This window comes from Opisthorchis viverrini (genome assembly GCF_000715545.1).
Source record: "Opisthorchis viverrini unplaced genomic scaffold opera_v5_64, whole genome shotgun sequence".
In the NCBI taxonomy this organism is placed as follows: Eukaryota; Metazoa; Platyhelminthes; class Trematoda; order Opisthorchiida; family Opisthorchiidae; genus Opisthorchis; species Opisthorchis viverrini.
Window position 1 is genome coordinate 1,857,633 of NW_008751720.1, and position 21,637 is coordinate 1,879,269.

Genomic DNA, 21,637 nt, shown 5'->3' on the forward strand with positions numbered 1-21,637 from the left:
GAAGCACGAGGGCTGGGATACTGCCAGGTTGCCTAAGCCTAGACAGGGGAAAACGAGAGGCGGAGTTTGGGTTCGAACCACGGACCTTCAGGTCAGTAAATTCGCGCTCTAACCATTTGGGACATCTCGCCCCAGCTGAATCCAAGCTGCATACGCGCGACAGTGTGCGCGATTACAATACGCCTCCGGTAAGCGAGAAATCGTTCGTTATTCCCTAACACCAGACGTTACATCTCTTTCACATGCTGTGAACTTGATCCGGGTACGCGCTGCATTTACCAAATATTCCACACCACATCAGCATCTTGCTAATCGATTATAGTAAAGTTGTGTTCAGCTAATCGCGGTTGAAGCTCCGGGTGTAGACTGATTATAACCACGGAAAGTAATTGATGCATAACTTATGCGGTTTTGGTGACAGGTTCAATCGAAAACGGATTTCATACAGTCGTCCCTGGATGAAATATAAATGGCACCTGATAACATTTTCTTGTTTGCTCCCCCACTGCCCCGCACATCAATCTACATCAACCATTGAATAGGCAGGTTGTCCGCCCCCCCTCCCCCACACGTGTCGCTGAAGGGTCTGTTTGTTTTTTCCTGGTAGATAATTACTAGGTTAATTGATGAATAATATATGAACCAGATAAGGAGAGTAATTAAAGATGGTAGGTACGCAACGTCTCCAGGGAAAGCAGACTTTCAATAGATGGGATCTCACGTCGAACCCGATGCGGGCTGGAGCGAAACGCAAGCTGAGAGCTGATTCCCCCTTCACACAAACAAATACCACCTAATCCTATCATTGAACACGTCTCACCATGGTGTGTCTCATCTCCATAAAAGACAAAGGAAGCTCTATCCTTTCCATTCTCCTGCCTCACCCCACATTCCAAATTACTGCGTTTTATGAGGGACCTTGTATATTACTAATTCATCAACTTTACTTGGTTTCCAGCGGTTGGTGCTGCCACTTTGAGTAAGAACGACATATGGTAGCAGGCAAGCGTGACAAGTATAGGTGACGAATTTCCTCGATGTTCCTAGATCTCAATGAATTCAGAACTTTCTAATCATCCCGTCGCCGCCCCCTCTCCGAACCACGGTGGATTGATGGTAAGGATGTCACATCAAGGTCGGTATGGAATGCTTCGTCGCATCAGCTGACACGTGCACTGACGAATGTTGGTGGTAGGGCAGAATACCGCGGTGAATGCTCTGATGAAACTTTATTTGCCTCGTGTATTAGAAGTGCACCAACCAACAGTGAGTACTACTCAGTTTTTGGTCCGGCACAGAGTTGGGGATAAATTCAGCCTCTTTTCTGACAGGTACTAAAGGGTAACGTTGTCTTGGAAAGGCCGCTCTTCGGATGAATGTTCTTTAAGGCTCACCACACGTGATCCAACTAGCCACCAGAAGTCCTAATTTATGAACATCTTTGTGAAACTACAGATGGCTGACATCCAAATCTCAGGAAAGATACTGTTAAATGTAACCATTGAGGAGCTGGAGGGCCTAAGTGAGGACCTCGGGGAATGTGAAGCGAAGTACTACTCGTTGAGTCGCCTTAAAGTTTGTAAGGAAGAATATGAAGAAGCAGATGCGCTACCGATCGATCTGCTCATCTCACGATCGGTCGGGTTGGAAAGGAACTGCGACGCTATGGTCCTGGATGACATTTATGCACCAATAACCGAGTCATCACCAACCGTACCCCAAACAGTTAGTTATTTAATCCTTTCAGTTTATTCGTTCAGTCTAGGGTCCGCGATGAGTATATATGTGACAACTAACAACAGGTTGTTCGTATGTGTCAGCTCTGCCTATTGAAGGTCGGATGCTCCCTGGCTCATCGATGCTTGTCAGGTGACGTTTTGTCAGAGAAACAGCAATCACAAGTCACAAGTGAGACAAGAGCCGGAAACCTCAAACTGAGAGGTCAGAGTGAATTCTAGTTAAGTGGTGTTCGCGTAGTCAGTAGAGCGGCAGGCAGTAGAATAATTTGTTGGCTAGAAAGCCATTCTACTACAAGACCACCTGCTCAAAACTTCATCAATCAGTGGCGATGATACGGCAGTCCTCCGCACTAATTTCTACTTGAGACCATCAAGAAATTGTCTAATAAGGTAACATCCTTCCTGAGTTTCATGGCAACTTTAGTATCTACCTATGCTTTATTGCAATTTTCGTGGGGGAAGTCGCTCGGTGTGAGACAGGGAGCAACTATTCCGCAAGAGGAGCGAAACGAATTGCGAATGAACCCGAATGAACACTTTTTGTGGTGAACTACTCATAAGGTTGCTGAAAAGTCCTCGACAACCCACGACCGGTTTTGCCCTTCTTGGAGCTCATCAGGTCGGCGCAGTCCCTGAGTTTCCGTCAAACTTATGTTCAACTCGAGACCAAATTGCAGGAAATTAGCAAACTAATTTGGTTGCACGAAAACATTACAACCGAGAAATTCAGCTGGGTTACAGGTGAGTCTCTCTAAAAATCAAATTAGTTTGAAATGAGTGTATTTCGCTGAATGAACACTGTTCTGAACTTATAGTTGCGAACCTTTTCTATGAGACATCGAATTACAAATTTTATATTGTTCTCTCAGACAGAGTAGAAACGGACATTCATCGCAAAACTCTCACCACACTAAGATTTCCTTAGGAATTCGCACCAAGTATCTATCGTCTACAAAAAACCGGACGAAAGAAATAGACTTTGTTTTTTCATACATACTAAAGGGAATGAATCTCGGCAGACAAGGTTCTGGAAATGGCGTATTCAAGGTCGAATATTAGGGCATGCGATGTACTAAAACCAGGAGTGTTTTGCCTCTGAGCGACTAATTATCTTGTGAAGTTTTCATAAAGGAAACTACTCACAAGGTTTCTGAAAACCCTTCGACAGCCAACGACCAGTTTCGCCCTTCACCTTCGGGGTCATCAGGTAGGCGCAGTCCCCGAGTTTTCCGTCAACCTTATGTTCTACTTGAACCCAAATTGAACTGTTTTCGAGAAATACACTCAGTTGCAAATCAATTTGGCTTTCACGACAGACTCAACTGAAACTCTCGTTTATGCTAATTCTCAAGTGAATGTGCTTCACAGAGGCCACCTCACATTTTAGTCGGCACGATATTCGGGATATCGCAGTATATTTTCATAAAGGAAACTACTCACAAGTTTGCTGAAAACTCTTCGACGACGAGAGATTCAGTTGAGTCTCTCGTGAAAACCAAATTGATTTGCAAATGAGTGTATTTCTCGAAATCTTGTGAAGTTATTTCTGCTCTCAACTACTCGATTTTGTTGTACTGTAGAATGGGATAGAATGCTCTAATCCAAACTGACTTGGATGTTCTAAAAGTTAAAACTATTGAGACCGTTCTTCCGTTTGGAAGGATAAATTGGGAAATGTAAGTTATCATTGTCTTACACCTAACCCAACTGATGTATCTTGGAGATTTCCACAGAACGGATCCCAAAAAAGCTTCCGTAGCATTATAAAACGGAGGTCCCCTTTAAACAGAAATTTCTTTGCTTACTGAGGTAACGCATAACACGGATTCAGATGACCACTTGAAATTGTCGAGCAGCAAACGAGCCAATCAGCGTTCGAACGGTTCACATGACCTATCGATTGGGTCGCACTCAGCCAATAGAAAAGGCTGTCGCTCTACTATGTGGAGGACGATGACAAAATACAAGTGAATTCTCAGGTAAAACACGAAGCTAGACTCTCTGTGATTGTTGGGTGAAGTAAAATTCTAGTCGAATAATCACTAACCTGCTTGAATTGTTCCTCAAAAGTCCATTGTTGTCCACCGATAGAACTGGAGCCCTCAGGTCCCACGTGGTCTGGTTCCATACTTTCCAATTCCTCTTGCTCCTCTTCACAGTCGTCATCTTCATTTACCAAATGGTTGTTGTACACGATCCTGCTGGACTTGGAGAATCCTCTGGAACCGGCTGGTTGTGGGCTTGCAGAGGCCGAGAGTGATGGCGGTGGTGGAGTGCAAATTGTTCTGTCATCGGAGCCACCACCGAAAAGCAACTTTGAGGTGTTATACATTGCACGCATGGGTGATAAGAAATCGTTTGCTTGCCCTGAGCCTGTTAAAGATGACCCGTAGTTCCCGGATGCTCTGTGAATTCCATCCAGACACCCGGGTTCCATAGGTGCGTCATAGTTTTTCATGTGTGCCGGAAGTAGGTTCGCGGATGATTGTGGGAATAGTGGATTAAAGTGACCCATGGTGGAACCGGTGGGAAACCGGCCCCCGGTTAAGGCAGCCATGGCAGCCGCGGCTAACATGGGTGGTAGACAGCTGTTGATGGACATAGATGGGTCGTTTGAACAATTGCCACTTTCTCCACTGCTCTGATCGCCCGTAGGTAAATTCATATAGCCGCTATCCGCATCTTCCGGTCGATTCGAATTTGAATGTGCTGAGAGTAGCGGAGAAGAATGTAAACTGGCTGCCAAAGCGGCGTTATCCAGCGTGAACAAGTGACCTAATGAGTCTGAGTGGTATGGACTGTAACCTGAAGCGTTGTGTGGTTTTTGGGTGCCATTCGACCCATCTGCTTTGGGCATTTTTCTATCGCGTTCACCGGAAAAGTCCAGGATGCCATGCGACTGGCGATTCGTTTGGAATGTAGCGGATTTCGAAGGTTTGGAACGTTCTGATACGGGCGAATGGGATGTGCTTTCTTGGAATCTGTGTTCTCGTAGCTGGCTTCGGTTGGCTTCCTCAGCTACGCACTCCCTTCCCTTCTCTCGATCTTTGTTTCCTAGTTTCAGGCCAGATGGATGTGGTTTCCTTTGGGTTCGAGTCTCGGAAAACTCAAATTTATGAGCTGCCCGGCTGGTCAAACTATCTCTTCCAACAACCGGTGTTTTTGACTCATTCAGTGTACCCCGACTGGAGATATTTTGCGGTGAGTTTCTGCCGTCCTTGTGGTTTTGCACAGTTCTGTCTGTCGTCGGGAGACTAACACAGTCTTTTGGCCTCTGATGTTCATCACTGTCTACTTCTGGACCCATTGCCGTTGTGTCTTCATAAGCCTGTTCTCCAGAGGTTGTGGGCTGAAATATGAAGTCAGTCGCATGAGAGTATCACCACGGACTGCGAATCATCCTAAAAAGCTGAAAAACGTTTCGCTACTACCGTCTGTGAGTTCCAAGACTATTCTTACACGGGACAATGGAACTACAAAAACTGTATGACTGTAGACACAAGTTTCACCGAAAGTCATTAGAATGCGCACTATCCGGAATAAACACCTGAAGTTCACACTACTGTCAGGTTTCTTAAATATGGACAGAAAAAAATTAGGAGTAAATTGAAACAGTGAACCGATCGGTCGGGTTTTTGGATTCCAAGTAAAGTTCAAAGATCATCCCAGAGTTTACGCAGGTTTCTGCTACAAATCACAGCTATTGGGTTGAACATTGAGGTAAATCACCCCACAGAATTCTGAAACTGTTCCATTTGGATTCATAAGACATACCTACGGGAATCTCGAGAAATACTGATGAGGAGCTGACGTGTTCTAGGGGTGTGCAAAACTAGTGATTTGCTATTCAGACTGACATGGTAAAGACATTTGCGATTTACAAAGATGTCGTAACAAGAAATCGCACCACTAATCGAACTTTGTCATCATTCTCACTTGATCTTTGCTAGTCATACTCAAGTGCAAGTATCGTAAGGAACAGGAAATCAGCGATAATTACCGGGATAAAATTTAGACGAGAGCCCCGAAATCTACTCCCCTCCCCGGGTGAATATATCAGCCGTTTGATTCCTGAATTCTTTCGTGTTCTCCATGTGAATTCTGAGATACATTTGAGTGTTGATGATCTTGAAATGAACTAGGTCCCAACCAATATCTGGACTTGGGCTGCGTCAAGTTTGCATCATTCACACTGTGGAAGTCGAATGACGGTTCTGGAAACAACTAAAGTATGGAAAATCTGGATCCTTTCCAGACAAGCCCCGCCACTGATGCAAAATGCATGTGCGGAAAGTTAAGCCCGCCGCCACTTTTTGCCAGCTCCACACAACCTTGACGTGTTTTTGATGAAAATAATTCCTTATCCGTATCTAGGCTCATTTTGTGCAAAACAATGTCTCCGTTCGGAGTAAAACCTTGAATGCACTTTCTGACGCTTTCAACAATCGTTTATGACAAGGAGACGGCAGTACGTTTGTTGCAAAGCCACGAAGTGATCCATCAGCAACGTTTATGCGACAATGGCCACCAGCTGTTTGTGACAGGTGGAGTTGTAATGCTCGACAGTATCGGCAAGAAATCGGTTTCCGAACGGAACTGGGCTTGAGCGGTATGGGATGGAGTATAGGACAGTAATTCTATGCATTTATTTCTGCTCAGAGGAATTATCTGTTAGCCATACGACCGCTGTTGACTGGAAGAACTTATTGGTGCACAGGTGATGATAGTCATAATACAAATCAGAAGATGAATGTGCACCAATAAAAGTTTTTAACATGGTTGCGACACGTATAAAATAAATACAATGTGAAATGGGAGCAAGTCAAAAAGGGAGCTTATCGTATATGAAAGTCCCTTGGTGGAAGTCCGGACGGCGGGAACGTGTTTTTCTCCGCAGTTCGACTGCTACACGTATTCCATGGTTGTGGAGAGGTTGACGTCCTGCTCCCTGCGCGCGCGCGAGTCTGTGTATCCTGACTGGGTTCGGTTTCCCTTTATTTAGGTCCCAGTGCGTATACGTGGGCGCGTCGGCACATGAGTGGTTGCTACGCTGACTAGGCGGTGCAGACAATCGATTTCCGATGAGTCAGCTTAGTGTGACGTGATTCGTGAGTATGAGAAAAAAGTCAAGCCCCGTGATCCAATGAGCGACTGTGAGTTGAACAGTCAAGTATGTGGGTGACTGGGTCGCTACAAACTTTCTTCGCGAAGTTTGCACCTGGCAACTTTTGTAGACTCCAACAGTTATCGAAGACCTAGGTCTACGCGTCGAGATCGATGAAACGCTGATAGTTTGCTGTAAAAAAAAACACGCAGAACGAGTCCTTCCCCGACAGTGGATTTTTGGAGGGATCTGCCGGGAAACTAAAGAGGTCTTCATGTATGCAGTGCCAGATCTAACTGCGGCCACTTTGATGGACACATCCAGGCCTGCATCACTCCCTGCTCAATCATCATCTTCGATATTTGAGCATCGTACTGAGGAATTGAAACGACGGTTGACTATCTGATGGGAACCGCCAACATTGCATTCGATGTGTGGCCAGAGAATGAGTCGCCTTCGGCCAAATTTGACTCACCCCGCTGACTGGAATGTCGCAAGGAATACGAAGCTAGGTCATCATCGACAATCCAGCGACAGTGCGGCGCAATTCAGGAATGAGGCTGAGAGTACCTTCTTCTTATTCCTGGCTCCCTGTGTGTGCATAACTACCACACTCGAAACAATGGGACTTAGGTTTCTTTATATTCAAAAACAGATGTTTCAACAAGTAGTGGGTACGTTCTCTCCACCATTAGAGAACGGTTAGCTGAGCCGTCCAACCGCCATTTTGCCTATACAGGCAATTGAATTACATGCGCTTCAGACATGTGAAAAGTGATGGGCCACATTAGGCCGAAACTCACATTAACTTATGTGAATCCCCAAACCAAACAGCCACCGATTTCACGCTGAGTTGGGGCTTGTCAGTGAATTGTCTCCTAGACACACAGCCTTTTTTCCTACCGTTCCTATTCAAATGTCTTTCCCCGTCCAAACTGTTTTTAATTGACCATAATCAACAACCACGAAAGATGTGTTTGACAGGCGCGCAACAGCTGTTCCAGCATCAATAACAGCAGGACCGTAGTACATGCCTGCGCGTTATCGCGGTGTGAATCTGAATCACGCAAATTTTGTGATCGCATTTCGTCGCATGCGTGCGCGCGCGCGCGCCAAATGCTAGTCAGGCACTGCTGCGCGCTGATGAGGCTTGGTAGCCATAGTAGAGAGACGGAGAGAAAGTCCCACACGGGTCATTTGAGGCGTAGTTCGAGAAAAAACTTTATGTGCGCACCTATCCACACCTCAGAACGTCGGCCAGTGTCTATTCTGGCTGCTTACACACACACACACACACAGTCGCAGTTGTAGCTATCCTTAAAGATGACCCGTCATCACGGCGAAATCTGTTCGAATTTATGTCGCACGAACTGGGACTGGCATATCAACAATCTCGCGGTATGCTTGTATGTGTTTTCGCGCTACTATCGTCTCAACCATTAACTTCGCTCTGTGTTCTGCGTATGTGCCCAAGCTGTTGAGGAATGGTTGTGGTCAGCTGTTTTTTCCCGTTTTCCTCTGTTTTTCTATTCTAATCATCTCCAGACTTTGGGGACAACTGTCTTCCTGCATGCCTATTCTGATCCCATTATGCTGATTTATGATTGATAACGGTTCGAACTACTCATTTACCGGGCAGCATAGGCTAAAACGAAAGGCCTGTGTGTGTGTGTGTGTGTGTAAGGACTTCTGTCAAAACATGCAATGTCATCGGTGCGCGCGCGCGCGCGTACACGCATCAAAGAAGCTTGTGAAGGATTGCTGGGACACACGAATATGCCACATTGTGTTGGGCCGTTGTGACATTATACCATTTGCGTGGATGGTCACATCACGACGGGATATCGCTTCAACGAGGCAAAACAGTTTGATGCTTGGTTTGGTGTTTCTGTCGATCGTTAGGTCTGGAACTGTCATTCAGGCATCCGTGGACTCATCAGATTTGTCAAGCATGTACTACAGACAAAAACGATTCCGATCCGATCGTGAATGTGAATGCTGTCAGTGAACTTTTGTTGGTTGCATGCACTGAGCGGATCGGAAAAAAGGGAATATGACGATCCAACATGCCAAGTTTTCCACAAACCATGACGGTTTTTAAAAAGGGCACATGACTCTTTAGGCCAATTAGAATCACTCCACGGATTGTACAGTGAATGTTTTATTTTATTTTTACTTAGTTATGGATATTGTGTTACGGGGAGTCAGCTAAATTTAATTTGTTGATAGGATCCCTGATTCGTTGCAACTTTTGTGTGAAACGGACGTTCGTACTGTTCATTCACAGACAGAGTTTCTAATACAAGACTTTAATCGTTGATGCTTGAGGCTTTATTTTTTAGCCGTTGAACTAAACCCTCAGCTTGATCATCTTTGTACTACCTTAAAACACCCGCCAACTGATGGAGACCCCCCTGGACAGTTCACAAACAGATGTCCTCGTTTATCGCGACTCCCCGAATTAAGGGCACCCCTTTCACCGCATTGTTCTGCATTGTTCTCTAATCATCGGCAGTTGATTGGCAAACTTAGCATCGAACCCCCTCTACTTTCCATTCGCTCCCCAGAACTGCAAAGTGGAATTTAGATGGTTACACACAGTGAATGCTTTCTTCCAGAATTCGCACGCTTTATTCTATAGGTGAATAAGGTGAATAAGATCCTCCTTACATGACTTACCAGGCTCGCCGACTGTTCAGCCTCATCCGCTGCTGTACTGAAGGATGTGCACTTTTTCGGTGAGGTGGAATTCCAAGTATCTGAAAGGGCGTGTCCACGTGCATCATACTGAAATCGCCCAATGGGTTCTTCTCTCGACACTTTTTCGTTTCTTTCTGGAAACTCTCCGGAATCGTAGGAAATCTCGGCGTCCGTCTGTCCGATAGAATAATCAAGTGTTGGGGTCATTCCGTTCCGTTTTGCACAGTTATACACACCGGTCTGTCCAATCACTGCTGGAGGGTCGAGGTCATCTTCAGAAGACGAGGATCGGTAGCCAGGATTTTGTGATCCCGTGTCGCTGAGGTCAAGTTCAGCGGATGTGGTGCGGCCGACTGACTTCACGCTCTTTGGTTCTGACATCCCCATTGGTCCATTTGATATCAGAGAAGGAGACGGCAGTTGACATCGGGTGACTGTTTGTGACATTCGATACCTGAAACTAACGTTCAATTAAGAATGTAATCTCAGAAAGTTACCACTGGATAGGCGAGGACTTAATCCCTTTCGTACATAAAACGTTACACTAGAAGAACTGAACCGGAATACTGAAACAGATGTCACATGTTTTCCACGGGGACACACAATAGTATACCGAAATGGAACAGTGTTCAATCCAAAATGACAAGGGCTCAATTTGTGGAGTTCAAGAAAAGCTCCGTTAGTACTCAGATTTAAGTAAGTAGAAATTTCCAAATAGGTAACGACTCCGCATTTCACTATGCTGGAAGAACAACTGGTGAGAGTCTCTCCTCTCGCTACGCGAAAGTGATATGATTCAAGGTATCTCCTTTGACCGGCAAAAAGCTTAAATAGACGTTACCCGAGTGCTCCTCAACCGATCGTATTTATCAGTATGTAGGCTGGTTACAATGAATTTAGTAAATTCACAAGTTTCTCCTCTCCCAACGTATGTCGAAGAAGGATTTCTAAAGCTTGCATGTCAGTTTTATCACATTAAACGAAGGTTAATCTGTCGCATTTTGGTGTTGAGTCAACAAACAAGATGAGGAACAAGTAACAGGTACTGATCACCAGAGCCTGAATGCACGTCTAAATGAAAATCAACGATTTCCGTGGTTTTGTTCACACTTGTTTGTGTCTAAACCGTTCAGTTCTACAAACCCTCCTCCCTAAAAAAAGGAACATTTGCCCACTCGCAAACGGTGCGCTGTAACAAAAGCCGTAGTGCTCGCAGGTGAGTGAGGGCTCAGGATAGAACAGCGTGCACACTGAAAACTCTTCGACAACCCACGATCAGTTCCGTCCTGCCAGAGACTCATCAGGTAGGCACAGTTCCCGAGTTTTCGTCGATTACCCCGGTTAGTACCGTAAATGCGGGCCTCCAGATGGAATAATGCCCGCCCCTGTGTGCATCCATCTGTGTGGATAATGTATCAGAAAACATTGTGAGAAAACTTGTATCTCGATTATTCAGCTAGCTTGAGGAGGGAGGGTGGAAGTACGCTTCCAAGTGTACTTCCAATCTTGACGCACTTCCACACATACCACACTAAGGATGTCACCCAGACAGGTGATGAAACGCTTTAAGCCAAATAGTTCAGCTCAGCAAACAAACCAACAGCTATCGTTTAAAATCTAAGTTACCAGTAACTTCTTCAATTACAAACAGCCGTTCATTTGTGAGCTATACTCATTTGGTTTTGACGGGAGACTCACCTGAAACCCAGCCTAATCTCTCGTTCACGGCGTCTTTGAGCAACAGAATGTGCTGCTCCATGCCGTTTCGTGTTTCAAGTGGCGCGAGATTCGAGATATCGTGATACAATACACCTTCCTAACGATGCATTATCCTTACCTATTTGTAATTTGCCTGCTATTATGACAAAGACACTAGTACAATTGAAAAATAATGACGGATATTCGTATCGAGAACAACGATGACCTAGAGGTATGCGTACAATTGTCACTGCCAAATTTATACTCCGACATCTTCTGATTCTGATTTCTGTATGTATCGCCTGAATAGTGCCGTAGATTACTCTACGCTTACTTTGTGCTCTCTAGCACAAACTCAAACTGACAACGAAGGTGCTCTGCTTCTGTAAGGGCCACAACTGGCTCCAGAAATTTATGGCATTCTGGTATGCTGAAGCGAATGGTTTACATATAACAGTCTTACGCAAATTCAGGTATCTTCCTGCCTCTCACGGTAAGCAGGCGCATCAATCAGTAGCTTTGGACGAGATATCATCATCATCGTCGACATCAGTGCTCAAAACTGATGCTTCGCCGCCGACAACCATGATTTGGTTGAAATCCATATTTGGAAGAAAAGAATAAAGATGGACGGGGTTCTAACCTGCTACAATCATTCCAAGGTATCTACACCTCCAGACACTCGTTCAGGCAATCTGGATAGAAGCTGACCGGACGAAAGCGTGTACGTAACCTACGGAGCGTTATTTCAGGGACAAAGAATCGACTTGTTGAAATGGACGGGTGAAATTTAGCGCAGGACGAAGATGCATATGCTTGATAGACCAGCTGAAAACATCAGGAAAAGGTTGCCACTTCATTGAAGTATAGCTGGAGCATTTTGTCGTTAATATCTCCATCACAAGAAGGATGAGCGAACGCACATAAAGACAAGTACTCAATTCTGAACTATGAGGTTCTGCGATCAACTGTGGTTTCTTTGTCAACATTCATCTTTCCCATGCCTCTCGCCAGTTCATGTGACAAGCTGCGGATCGTCGCGCTAATGGCAAACACAGCTGTATGAAGTCAACAAAGAATCCCTCAGTCCATGCAGACAAAAGCTTAGAGAAGTCTAGGACGGGTAGTCTGTCAATAGGCTGCGTCGCATACTTTATCGTCAACCCCCTCTTAAATGTTTGCCGTTTCACTTCGAGGCCTCGGCGGTGGGGAGGGTCAGTTTTCGGTCGCCCTCCATCGCCAATGTTCGGAGCGACAGTCTGACAGCACTCCCAATAACTGGAGAATAGGTTGACAGGTGATACTTGGTGGAATTTGTATTAAATGATTCAGAATTTCAGGCAGATCATACAACAACCACTCTATTTGGGTCCACACATCTTGCAGGCCACACGATGATAATGTAAACCGAATAGGTTTGTGGACTGGTGGAGAAGCTGCTAAGGGGCATTGAAATTTTTGCTTTCGGTGATTTGAGCACCTTGTTGACCAGGTGGAGATGCCCCACAAAAACGAGTGCAACACTCTCTGATGTCGAAATAGCCTCGATTTTGAAACCCACAGCAATCAAACTGGCAGACTCAGCGAAAAAACAATCACCCGAATTTGCTGTCGTAAACCCCAAAGTTGAAGACCATGCTTGAAGATTACTCGATTACTCCAGTTCCTTGCAACATTACAACCATCTGGAGTTATGGACCAGCCACAAAAGTCGTAGAAAAAGTAATTCTTCTTGCCTTTGAGAAATACACTCGTTTGCAAATAAATTTGATTTTCACGAAAGACTCAACTGAATCTCTCGTTTATGATATTCAAGAAGGATGAAACCGGTCGTGGGCTGTCGAAGATTTTTCAGCACACTTGTGGGTAGTTTCCTTTATGAAAACATACAGCGATATCTCGAATATCGTGCCAACTGAAACATGATGTGTCACGTGTGAAGCACATTCAGTTGTAGAATATCATAAACGAGAGATTCAGTTGAGTCTTTCGTTCTCGTGAAAATTGATTTGCAAATGAGTGTATTTCTTGAGGTCCACAATCTTTCAACAATGGGAAGAATTTTATGTGAGATGTTTCTCATATCTCGTGGAAATCATACTCCTGACCGGCAGACTCAAAGACGGTGACCCAAGAAGGATGGGACTGGTTGTTGGCCATAAGATAAGTAGACGATGATGATGATGATGATGAGTAGTGTGTCCCGTCTATGCTTAATACCAACAGATACAGCGAATATACACTCATTTGCCAACTAATTTGGTTTTTCGAAAGACTCATCTGGAACCCAGGTGAATCTCTCGGTTTTGATGTTTCCAGGCAACTGAATGGTCTGCACCAGGCCACCTCATGTTTCAGTCGCTACGATATTCGAGATATCGCCTTGAAACATCAAAACCAAGAGATTCAGCTGGGTTCCAGGCGAGTCTCTCGAAAAACCAAATTAGTTTGCAAATGAGTATATATTCGCTAATTCCGCGCAATTTGGTTTCAAGTAAAACATAAGATTGACGAAAAACTCAGGAACTGCACCCACCTGATAAGCCCCAAGAAGGCGAAACCGGTTGTGGGCTGTCGACGGATTTTCAGCAACCTTATGAGTAGCGCATTACTAACAAATACCGTTACAGTCTTTCAGCGCACACAAATCTGTCCAGGATGTCATTTCATGCCGTTTCTAACTGCCGTTTAAGCCGCATTGTTGAATCGCATCCATGGTGTCGCAAACTGCCTACATTTAGCTTACTCCATCGATCGTCAGAGATTTCAAAAAAAGAGCTAATGGGTCGCCAGATTTGGGAAGTTAAACTAACGTGATATTGAATGATTCGGGAGGTGAACCTATCGGAACTATGCGACCTCACCCAATAAGTGAGGACACTCGGGGGTAGAGACTGATACGAGATTAGATTCAGCTCGGCTAGTTGGGCAACTGGGTAATCGTCCAAATCTATGCTCAAAGTCCCGTTGACATGATTTTGGTGAGCAGGGCTTGTGGACTTTTCACTGAATACGAAGGAATGCAATGTCTTGTCTAAAATGGTTAGTTTTTGCGATTTTGCAGTTCATTTGCCGTCCCCATAAAGGCCTTGACAACGCTGGAGGAAGTTAAATTGCGCATGCACAAGTTATCACTTGAGTTACTCAATCGGGAATTAGACTTTGGTTACAGTCGACAGAGTAATCTCCCACCGTAAAGATCGAATTCAGGACCTTCCGATGACAGCTCTGTGTGTTTTTCGGAATATCGGCTTTTCCTCTAAGGATTTCTTTTGATGATCACTTAAATTGCTTGTTTTTTTACCACCACTGTTGAAATTTAGTCCGACCATCTATATTTGGTTTTCTTGCTTTTATTTTCGAAGCACTTAGGTAAAAATTCACTTCACACACTGTAAAGATCGAAAATTCAATTTGTTAGTGAAAAACTTTCTGAAAGTATAACCTTTTGAAATTCAATGTGCATCAAATTAATCATGATAGACCTTTTTCTCTGTTGACCATTTATTTTTAGTAAAACTCGGCTTGGTTGCCAGATGAAATGGATGTAAACTAATGGATCGGTTCAATTCAACACGGTTTTTTTCCCAGCGTCGTATATCAGTTGACTCGTTCCTTTGGTGGTTGTACGCAAGTGACCCTATGGGCAGGAAAACACGTTGCGATTCACGCGGATAGCGCTACTGTTAATTTATCATGTAGATAGTGTATCATGTGCCCCCTTCTCGACAAACCTCTAAGGGTTGGCTGAACCTTTGCCAATTCTGCAAGAAGAATATGAAACCTCACACTGAAAATGCCATCAATCGTTTAAAAAAAGTGCGTGCGATGTACAGAAATATGTTAAATCAAAAATTGGAATTTATATCACACGTGTGCTTGGATGTGCAGAAGTGTGATTGTTCGGTTAAATAACCGGCCGTCGGCTGTCGACGGATATTCAGCAACCTTATGAGTAGTACATTAAAATATATACATGTATCGCGATATCTCGAATATCGTAGCGACTGAAACATGAGGCGGCCTGGTGCAGCACATTCAGTTGCCTAGAAACATCACAAGCGGGAGATTTAGCTGGGTTCTAAGTGAGTCTCTCGAAAAACCAAATTAGTTTGTAAATGAGCGCATATTCGCTAATTTCGTGTAATTTGGTTTCAAGTAGAACACAAGGTCGACGGAGACTCGGGGATTGCGCCTACCTGATAAGCCCCAAGAAGGGCGAAACCGGTCGTGGGCTGTCGACGGATTTTCAGCAATCTTATGAGTAATACATTACAAACTATTTCCCTTGTTTGCGAACGAAATATGTGTTTAGTTTAACTGGGGTTCTGGCGAATTTGCCCTGCAATAGATCTGGTTTAGGGTTTGAAAAAAAAGTTCGGATAGCAAGGTCACCCGCCTTCGTGTTATGTTCAGTTTCAATCTATTGTTTCTGTATTGTTTGACTGAAGAGTTCAGACTCGGCATATCGCCGTCATGCACATTGCTTTGACGCGTACACGAAGTTCACCATCGACCGTACAGCACACGGTTTCGGTACCGTCCGCGGAATATCGTTAGTTCGAATTCTCCACCCCTTCGCGCTAATTAGCTTCTTGAGTGGTACACCGATAAGCACAAACAAGACTGTTCACTGCATTTCTCATAGGAACATCTATTGATTGTTCGACTTCAGAATACTGGTCGTGCACAGTGTCCTTCCCGACAGCGCATGCTCTCAGGACAATTCGTAGCAGTAATGGATAGTACGGCCTTTTGAAATTGTGGTCGCGGCAGGTTCTACTAACCAACCATACTCAGCTAGGGGAGTCAGTGAAGAACTGAATAAAAGGTGTTACACATATTCACGCGTATTACTACACACTCCATCAGAGGATGTGTAGTCGAAACCGAATCAGTACCATTTCCATCGGTGGTTTTGATGTATGCGGTTGATGGTGATTACGGCAGATAACCGCTCGCTCTCTAGATCCCTGATCCTCTCTTCTCAAACAGAAAATGTGCCCCGAAGTTTTTATTGACTTTTTTTTCCGCAGTGCCGTGTCGACTCATACGCTACAAAAGGGTTTCCGTGGTAGCCACTCGGATATGGGTAAACATATCTCTGAAGCTCTAGATAGTGTTCCTCCTGAAACCGAAACGACCTCATTGCCTGCGACAGTTACTGAGTCGCCGTCTTTCTCTCTCGTTCGTGAAACTGCTGCTGAAAATGCGAGAGATGATACAATGGAACGTTCTACTTCTCGACGCCTTACATTTTCTGTCCACTTATAGGGTATGCTTTCAAAAACTAAAAGCTGACATGGCTGCCCCAAAGAGAATTCTTTTTGTTGTAAGTGGGTCAAAAGATTCCGAGTTTTCCGGTTGAAGTCCCTGCCAAGCGTTCAGCCTGATTTTTAGAGCTGATGAGACGCCCGGTTAACCAACCAGCTGCTGATTTTTTTTGCTTCTTGGAGTGTGCCAGCTGCTTATTTATTTTGGTTCTTGGTGTGTTCTCCGTTAATTTTTCTACGTAAGGCGGACGATAACATCTTCAGTTACTTCTTGCTGTGAAAATTGCATTGTCAGATGAAGGCGCATTTTGCCGAACTGTTGGACTGATGACTTAAAGTTAGACTTGTTCGAGTGCATTTAGCCTGTTTAACACGCCAGGACAATACAACCGATGAAGGTCACCCTGGAATGCGGGAATGTTGGGGAGACACAATATGGATCGGTAATCGCTACAGTTGTCCTTCTATGGAAATGACAAAATCAGAAAAGATCGAATCGGTTGACTTATTGACATTCCTGTCAAATTATGAGATTCTGTATGACCATATATTTAACAGTTTTATTCACGGCCTACCGTCACGCTAATGTTTGAAAGCATAGTGACAAACTGTGACCCTATTTTTAACTACTGGGTTTGCCATTTGAATTCCCGATCTTTGAAGCTTTCCGGGTTACTGAGCTAGGCAAACTTGTCTGTCTTTCTAAATCACAGGTTCTTAAACCAAGTAACACTCAGATGAAGTTCTTATTCATTACATTTCTCAACCAAATATGTCTCGTAAGGGTTCATCATGTTTCGACTGGGCTGATACAATTATTCTTCAACTGTAGCAAAACTTTCAATGTCTAGCTGCCGTGCTATCCGAAGAAAGCCCAAGGGCTGAGATACTGTCTTGTTGCCCAAGAATAGACAAGACCAGTGGAGATGCAGATGCCGGGTTCGAGCCACGTACCTTTTGGCCATTAAGTTCGAGCCTTAGCCACTGAACTGCTTCGAGATCGGCTAATAATCCAGATACTGTGATGTTTTCTTTTTTGATATGATGAAACTTGTACAGTAATCCTTCCGCACCCCAATCTTTTATAGCTCATCAGGTTGACTTATTCGTCCGGTTATCCAAAATTTCCACCCCACCCCAGTTGAACGCCACTTTGGACGAACATGGAATTAACCGTCCCGCTTTAAACCATGACTGTGTTAACGTGAAACTCAGATAAAATGAGTGGTAAGCTCCTGGTGAAATACGCTCATTTGATATCAAGGGAAGACTCGATTGAATCCCAACTGAAGCCCTCGAGTGTGATACTCTGCAAATAAACGTCCTTTGAAAAAACCACCTCGTCTTTCAATTGTCAAAGTAATTAGTACTTCGGAGTGTCATTTCTCGGTGAGAAACCCTCGAGAGTCCTTACTGGTTTTGCCATTCACGAAGCTAATCAGGTAGACATAGTCTTCGAGTTTCGTTTGCTGATGATCTGGAAAGATAGCAGGTGGGTAGTTACGCATCAACTGAGATTTGAAGTGAGATTGTGGACGTTTCATCGCCACTTGGGGGGACATCATAGTGCGCGGTAGATGAGGCGCGCACCAATAATGTCCTCTTCAAGTGGCGACGAAACGTTTGAGGCTTTTGAGCATAGATTAGCCTCAGTGACAGAATAGAGTCTGTACTAAAATATTTTCTCCCACCAAGTCTCATCACTGAAAGGACGCTCAGCTCTTGCTTGGCGTAGTACGATACATTTCAGCCACTTTGCAAACTGTCATGTAACACTGTGGAACAACGAGAATTACCTCTTTGCTGGAGTGCCGTGGTCCAGCGCACAGGTAAGCGAGAAGATGGATGACCGATGATGCTTCTAGCCCCAGTGGTTAGAGCGCGAATTTACTGACCGGAAGGTCCGTGGTTCGAATCCGACCTCTGCCTCTCGACTTCCCCTGTCTAGGCATGGGCAACCTGGCAGTATCCCAGCCCTCTTGCAACCTTCGTGTGGCATGGCAATTAAGCACCGAAAGGGTGCTACAACTGAACGCTTTTAGCAAACTCAACTGCGATACGAAAATAGCCAATTTCGTCCAATCGGTAAGCAACTGAAATAGTCAATCCCAATGGCTCTTTGCTTTTCTCTCGGTTTTCCTTTTGTTTTGTGCCATCTAGAAGTGAAGTTCGTACCAGGTTGTAGCCTGAATGGTTCCAATGCTCCAGGATTAAATTTGTGCAATTTGTGCTCAAAAACACGTTGTGTGTACAGGGGTTTATCTATCAAATATTAGATTTTTATTGTCAGCGTCATGAAACGTTTACGTTGCTACGTTACGCTGTTTAGTTGCTACCTTTTAGACAAACAAAAAAGGGTGATAAAGCCCCTCTACATCCATCTGCCTAAACGACGAGTCCATAGAGAATGAATTTGTTTTTTTTTAAAAAAAAGACTGGGTTTTTAGACAAACAAAACGCTTTACAATTTTGTCTCCGTTTAAGAGGGTTTCTTTTAGCGATTTTATCCTCGAAACGGCATTCGTCGATAATTGACCACTTCCACATCGCTCTTTCTTTTCAATCTCGAATTTTCCACCAAAATGTTGTATTCGAATAAATTTTACTGTGCTAGCGTACCGTTTTACCCCAATCAATCACTGCCGCCCCAAGCGAACCTGATTCATCTGCAATTTATTCCATGTTGACATTAAACCGTTGAAAATAACCTCCCATCATTATACGATAATGTTCTATCTCACTCACACAGAGCAACACACAAGACGGCAACTTTTTTCCAGGCTAGACGGTGCATTTAAATTCAGCGCTTTCGGTTGGTGAGTTGCAGTACCCAGAAAAAATAGTTTCCGTTAATCAGAAAACCCAATTATCGGATGCATTTGTCTGGGTTTTTTTCTCCGAATATGTTGCACACAAACTGGATATTTAAAGGGCTATTAAACTCCGAAAAAGTCGGATATCTTCAGCACCCAGATTATTACCGATCATAAAACATTACCAGTGGGTAATAATTCAACATGACAGTGGGGATGTGCCCTTGATTACGCTGAATGTCTATCAGTTCGATCAGTATTAATGTGGTTGTAATTAGTATCCCAGATTATGGACCGGTTATTCTCGTCAAAATTATCAATTGAAGCAAAAACCAATCTATACAAATCGATCGTTCCCAGCGTATCTGCCCAAACTGTCTATGCTTGCAAAATGATCGTCACGTTGGTTGGCCGGTACAGAACGTATCGAATTGACACAGGTATAAAGTAACAGTACATTATCGAGGTCTAATCACTCAATGATCTTTTACCATGTTGGACAAGATTCAAAGTAACATGGGCTTTCACCTGAGTGCTTACGTGTATAACGATCCGACTATTACGTCACATTTACACAAAAGATTGAGGCGAGTACGAATCCTAAACTGTTGACTGAAGATGACAAAGGAAATGCCTGTACGAATTGCTTTGCACCATGTCTTGTAATTTGAAGAACTGTGCTGCATTTTAAATATATATATAGCCCAGTAACCCTCACTCCCATTGATTTGCTTTGAGTTTAGTCTTTTAAAGGACTCGAGATAGCCCAGTGGTTCAGGCAACATGGTTTGAACCCAACCTCAGCATCTCGACTTCCTCTGTCTTGGCTCGAGCGAACTTGCACGTTTCCAGCCACCGTGCCTGATTCCGTTGACATGACAGTTAGATACCGAAGGGGTGCCACAGCTGAACGATCTGATTTGATTTGATTTAACCCTTTCAAACCAAGTGGGCGTTTTATTTTGAAAAGTTGATGAATCCTACCGCTTGAGAATTCAGGGCTTCAATGTTGAGTTATCAGAAGAATGAATCAAGGGGTCATCATCGACAGCAAAACCAGACGAGAAGAGTGGTACCTCATACCCAATTTATTACAATAAAGGATTATAATGGGAGGGAAAAGAAATTGGTTCGGTGCCCAGATTTCCAACGCTCAGTCATAGAAGCTGGACAGCATGAATGCCACTGAAATCGGTTAGCCACCATATCGCTCAGTGTCTTTGGCCAAGTTGATGGAAAGTGATGTATACCCCTTCATGGAAGGCGAACGACGCCCTTCAATTCATTCCGCCATGTCGTGCTCTGTCTCCAAAGTAGGAACGGAAAACAATGTTTTTTTTCTGACCATGCATATTGTATAGCTCAGTCCCCTTAGCTTACAGTGCTGGATGCATTTTTAGGATAGATTGTCACTTCACCAAAGATCGGATCTCTGATCAACTCAGTGTGATATCACTGGCTCCATCCAATTCCAGCTATGACTCTGGTATATTAGTGGACAAAGACTTGAAGATGCCTCGAACCCAAGCCTCGCAGCCGGACAATAGTACATCCAGCATTCTTTCGATTCCAGAAGGTACGCATATTGGTGGGCGCAATTTCGTTCATTGCTATTCGTGCGCGGACTTCGTCCGTTACACTGCCGTCAGAGCCAGTGTGACTTTCGCAACTCCTTGAATTCCTAGAGACGTGCGCAGAGGCCATACGTCCCGCACTTTGGAGATTGAAGCACTTTCTGGAGGACTGGATGATCTTGGTCAGCTCTTCTTCTTGTTGTTTTTCAAGGGGGGCATTGTTGTTTGCACATTCCAGATTGACGAGATCCTCACACGAAAGGATCTGGATCTCATCATATCCTCAGTGACGAAATGAAACAAAATCGGTTGAAGACTCATTGAAACAACGCCACATGCGAAGACAAAGGTGATGGCTCACTATGTGTCACAATCGTGATATACCGCATTTGTTTTTCCTAAGGCGGAGTTATCTACATTCCAGACCTAGAATGCGTAAAACTGAAGAAAGCCGGGTAATACACTACTCATAAGGTTGCTGAAAATCCGTCGACAGCCCACGACCGGTTTCGCCTTTCTTGGGACTCATCAGGTAGGCGCACTCCCCGAGTTTCCGTCATCCTCATGCTCTACTTGAAACCAAATTGCACGAAATTAGCGAAATAAACTCAGTCGCAGACAAATTTGGTTTTGCGAGAGACTCACTTAGAACCCAGCTGAATCTCTCGTTTGTGATGTTTCCAGGCAACAGAATGTGCTGCACCAGGCCGCCTCATGTTTCAGTTGCTACGATATT

The 21,637-nt window shown here is 44.3% G+C and overlaps 2 protein-coding genes across 2 annotated transcripts in view; one reads left to right on the forward strand and one right to left on the reverse strand.

The window, feature by feature from the left end:
• Positions 1–9,990, reverse strand: part of T265_04110 (hypothetical protein) — a gene marked incomplete at both ends in the record, with an annotated part of 27,789 nt that extends 17,799 nt beyond the window's left edge. Inside the window, 2 exons of the mRNA XM_009168756.1 lie at positions 3,787–5,088; positions 9,523–9,990. Coding sequence (XP_009167020.1) covers positions 3,787–5,088; positions 9,523–9,990 — 1,770 coding nt within the window. The remainder of the gene's footprint in view (positions 1–3,786; positions 5,089–9,522) is intronic.
• T265_04112 (hypothetical protein) overlaps positions 8,167–21,637 on the forward strand; it is a gene marked incomplete at both ends in the record, with an annotated part of 44,831 nt that continues 31,360 nt past the window's right edge. The window contains 2 exons of the mRNA XM_009168758.1: positions 8,167–8,241; positions 10,677–10,759. Coding sequence (XP_009167022.1) covers positions 8,167–8,241; positions 10,677–10,759 — 158 coding nt within the window. The remainder of the gene's footprint in view (positions 8,242–10,676; positions 10,760–21,637) is intronic.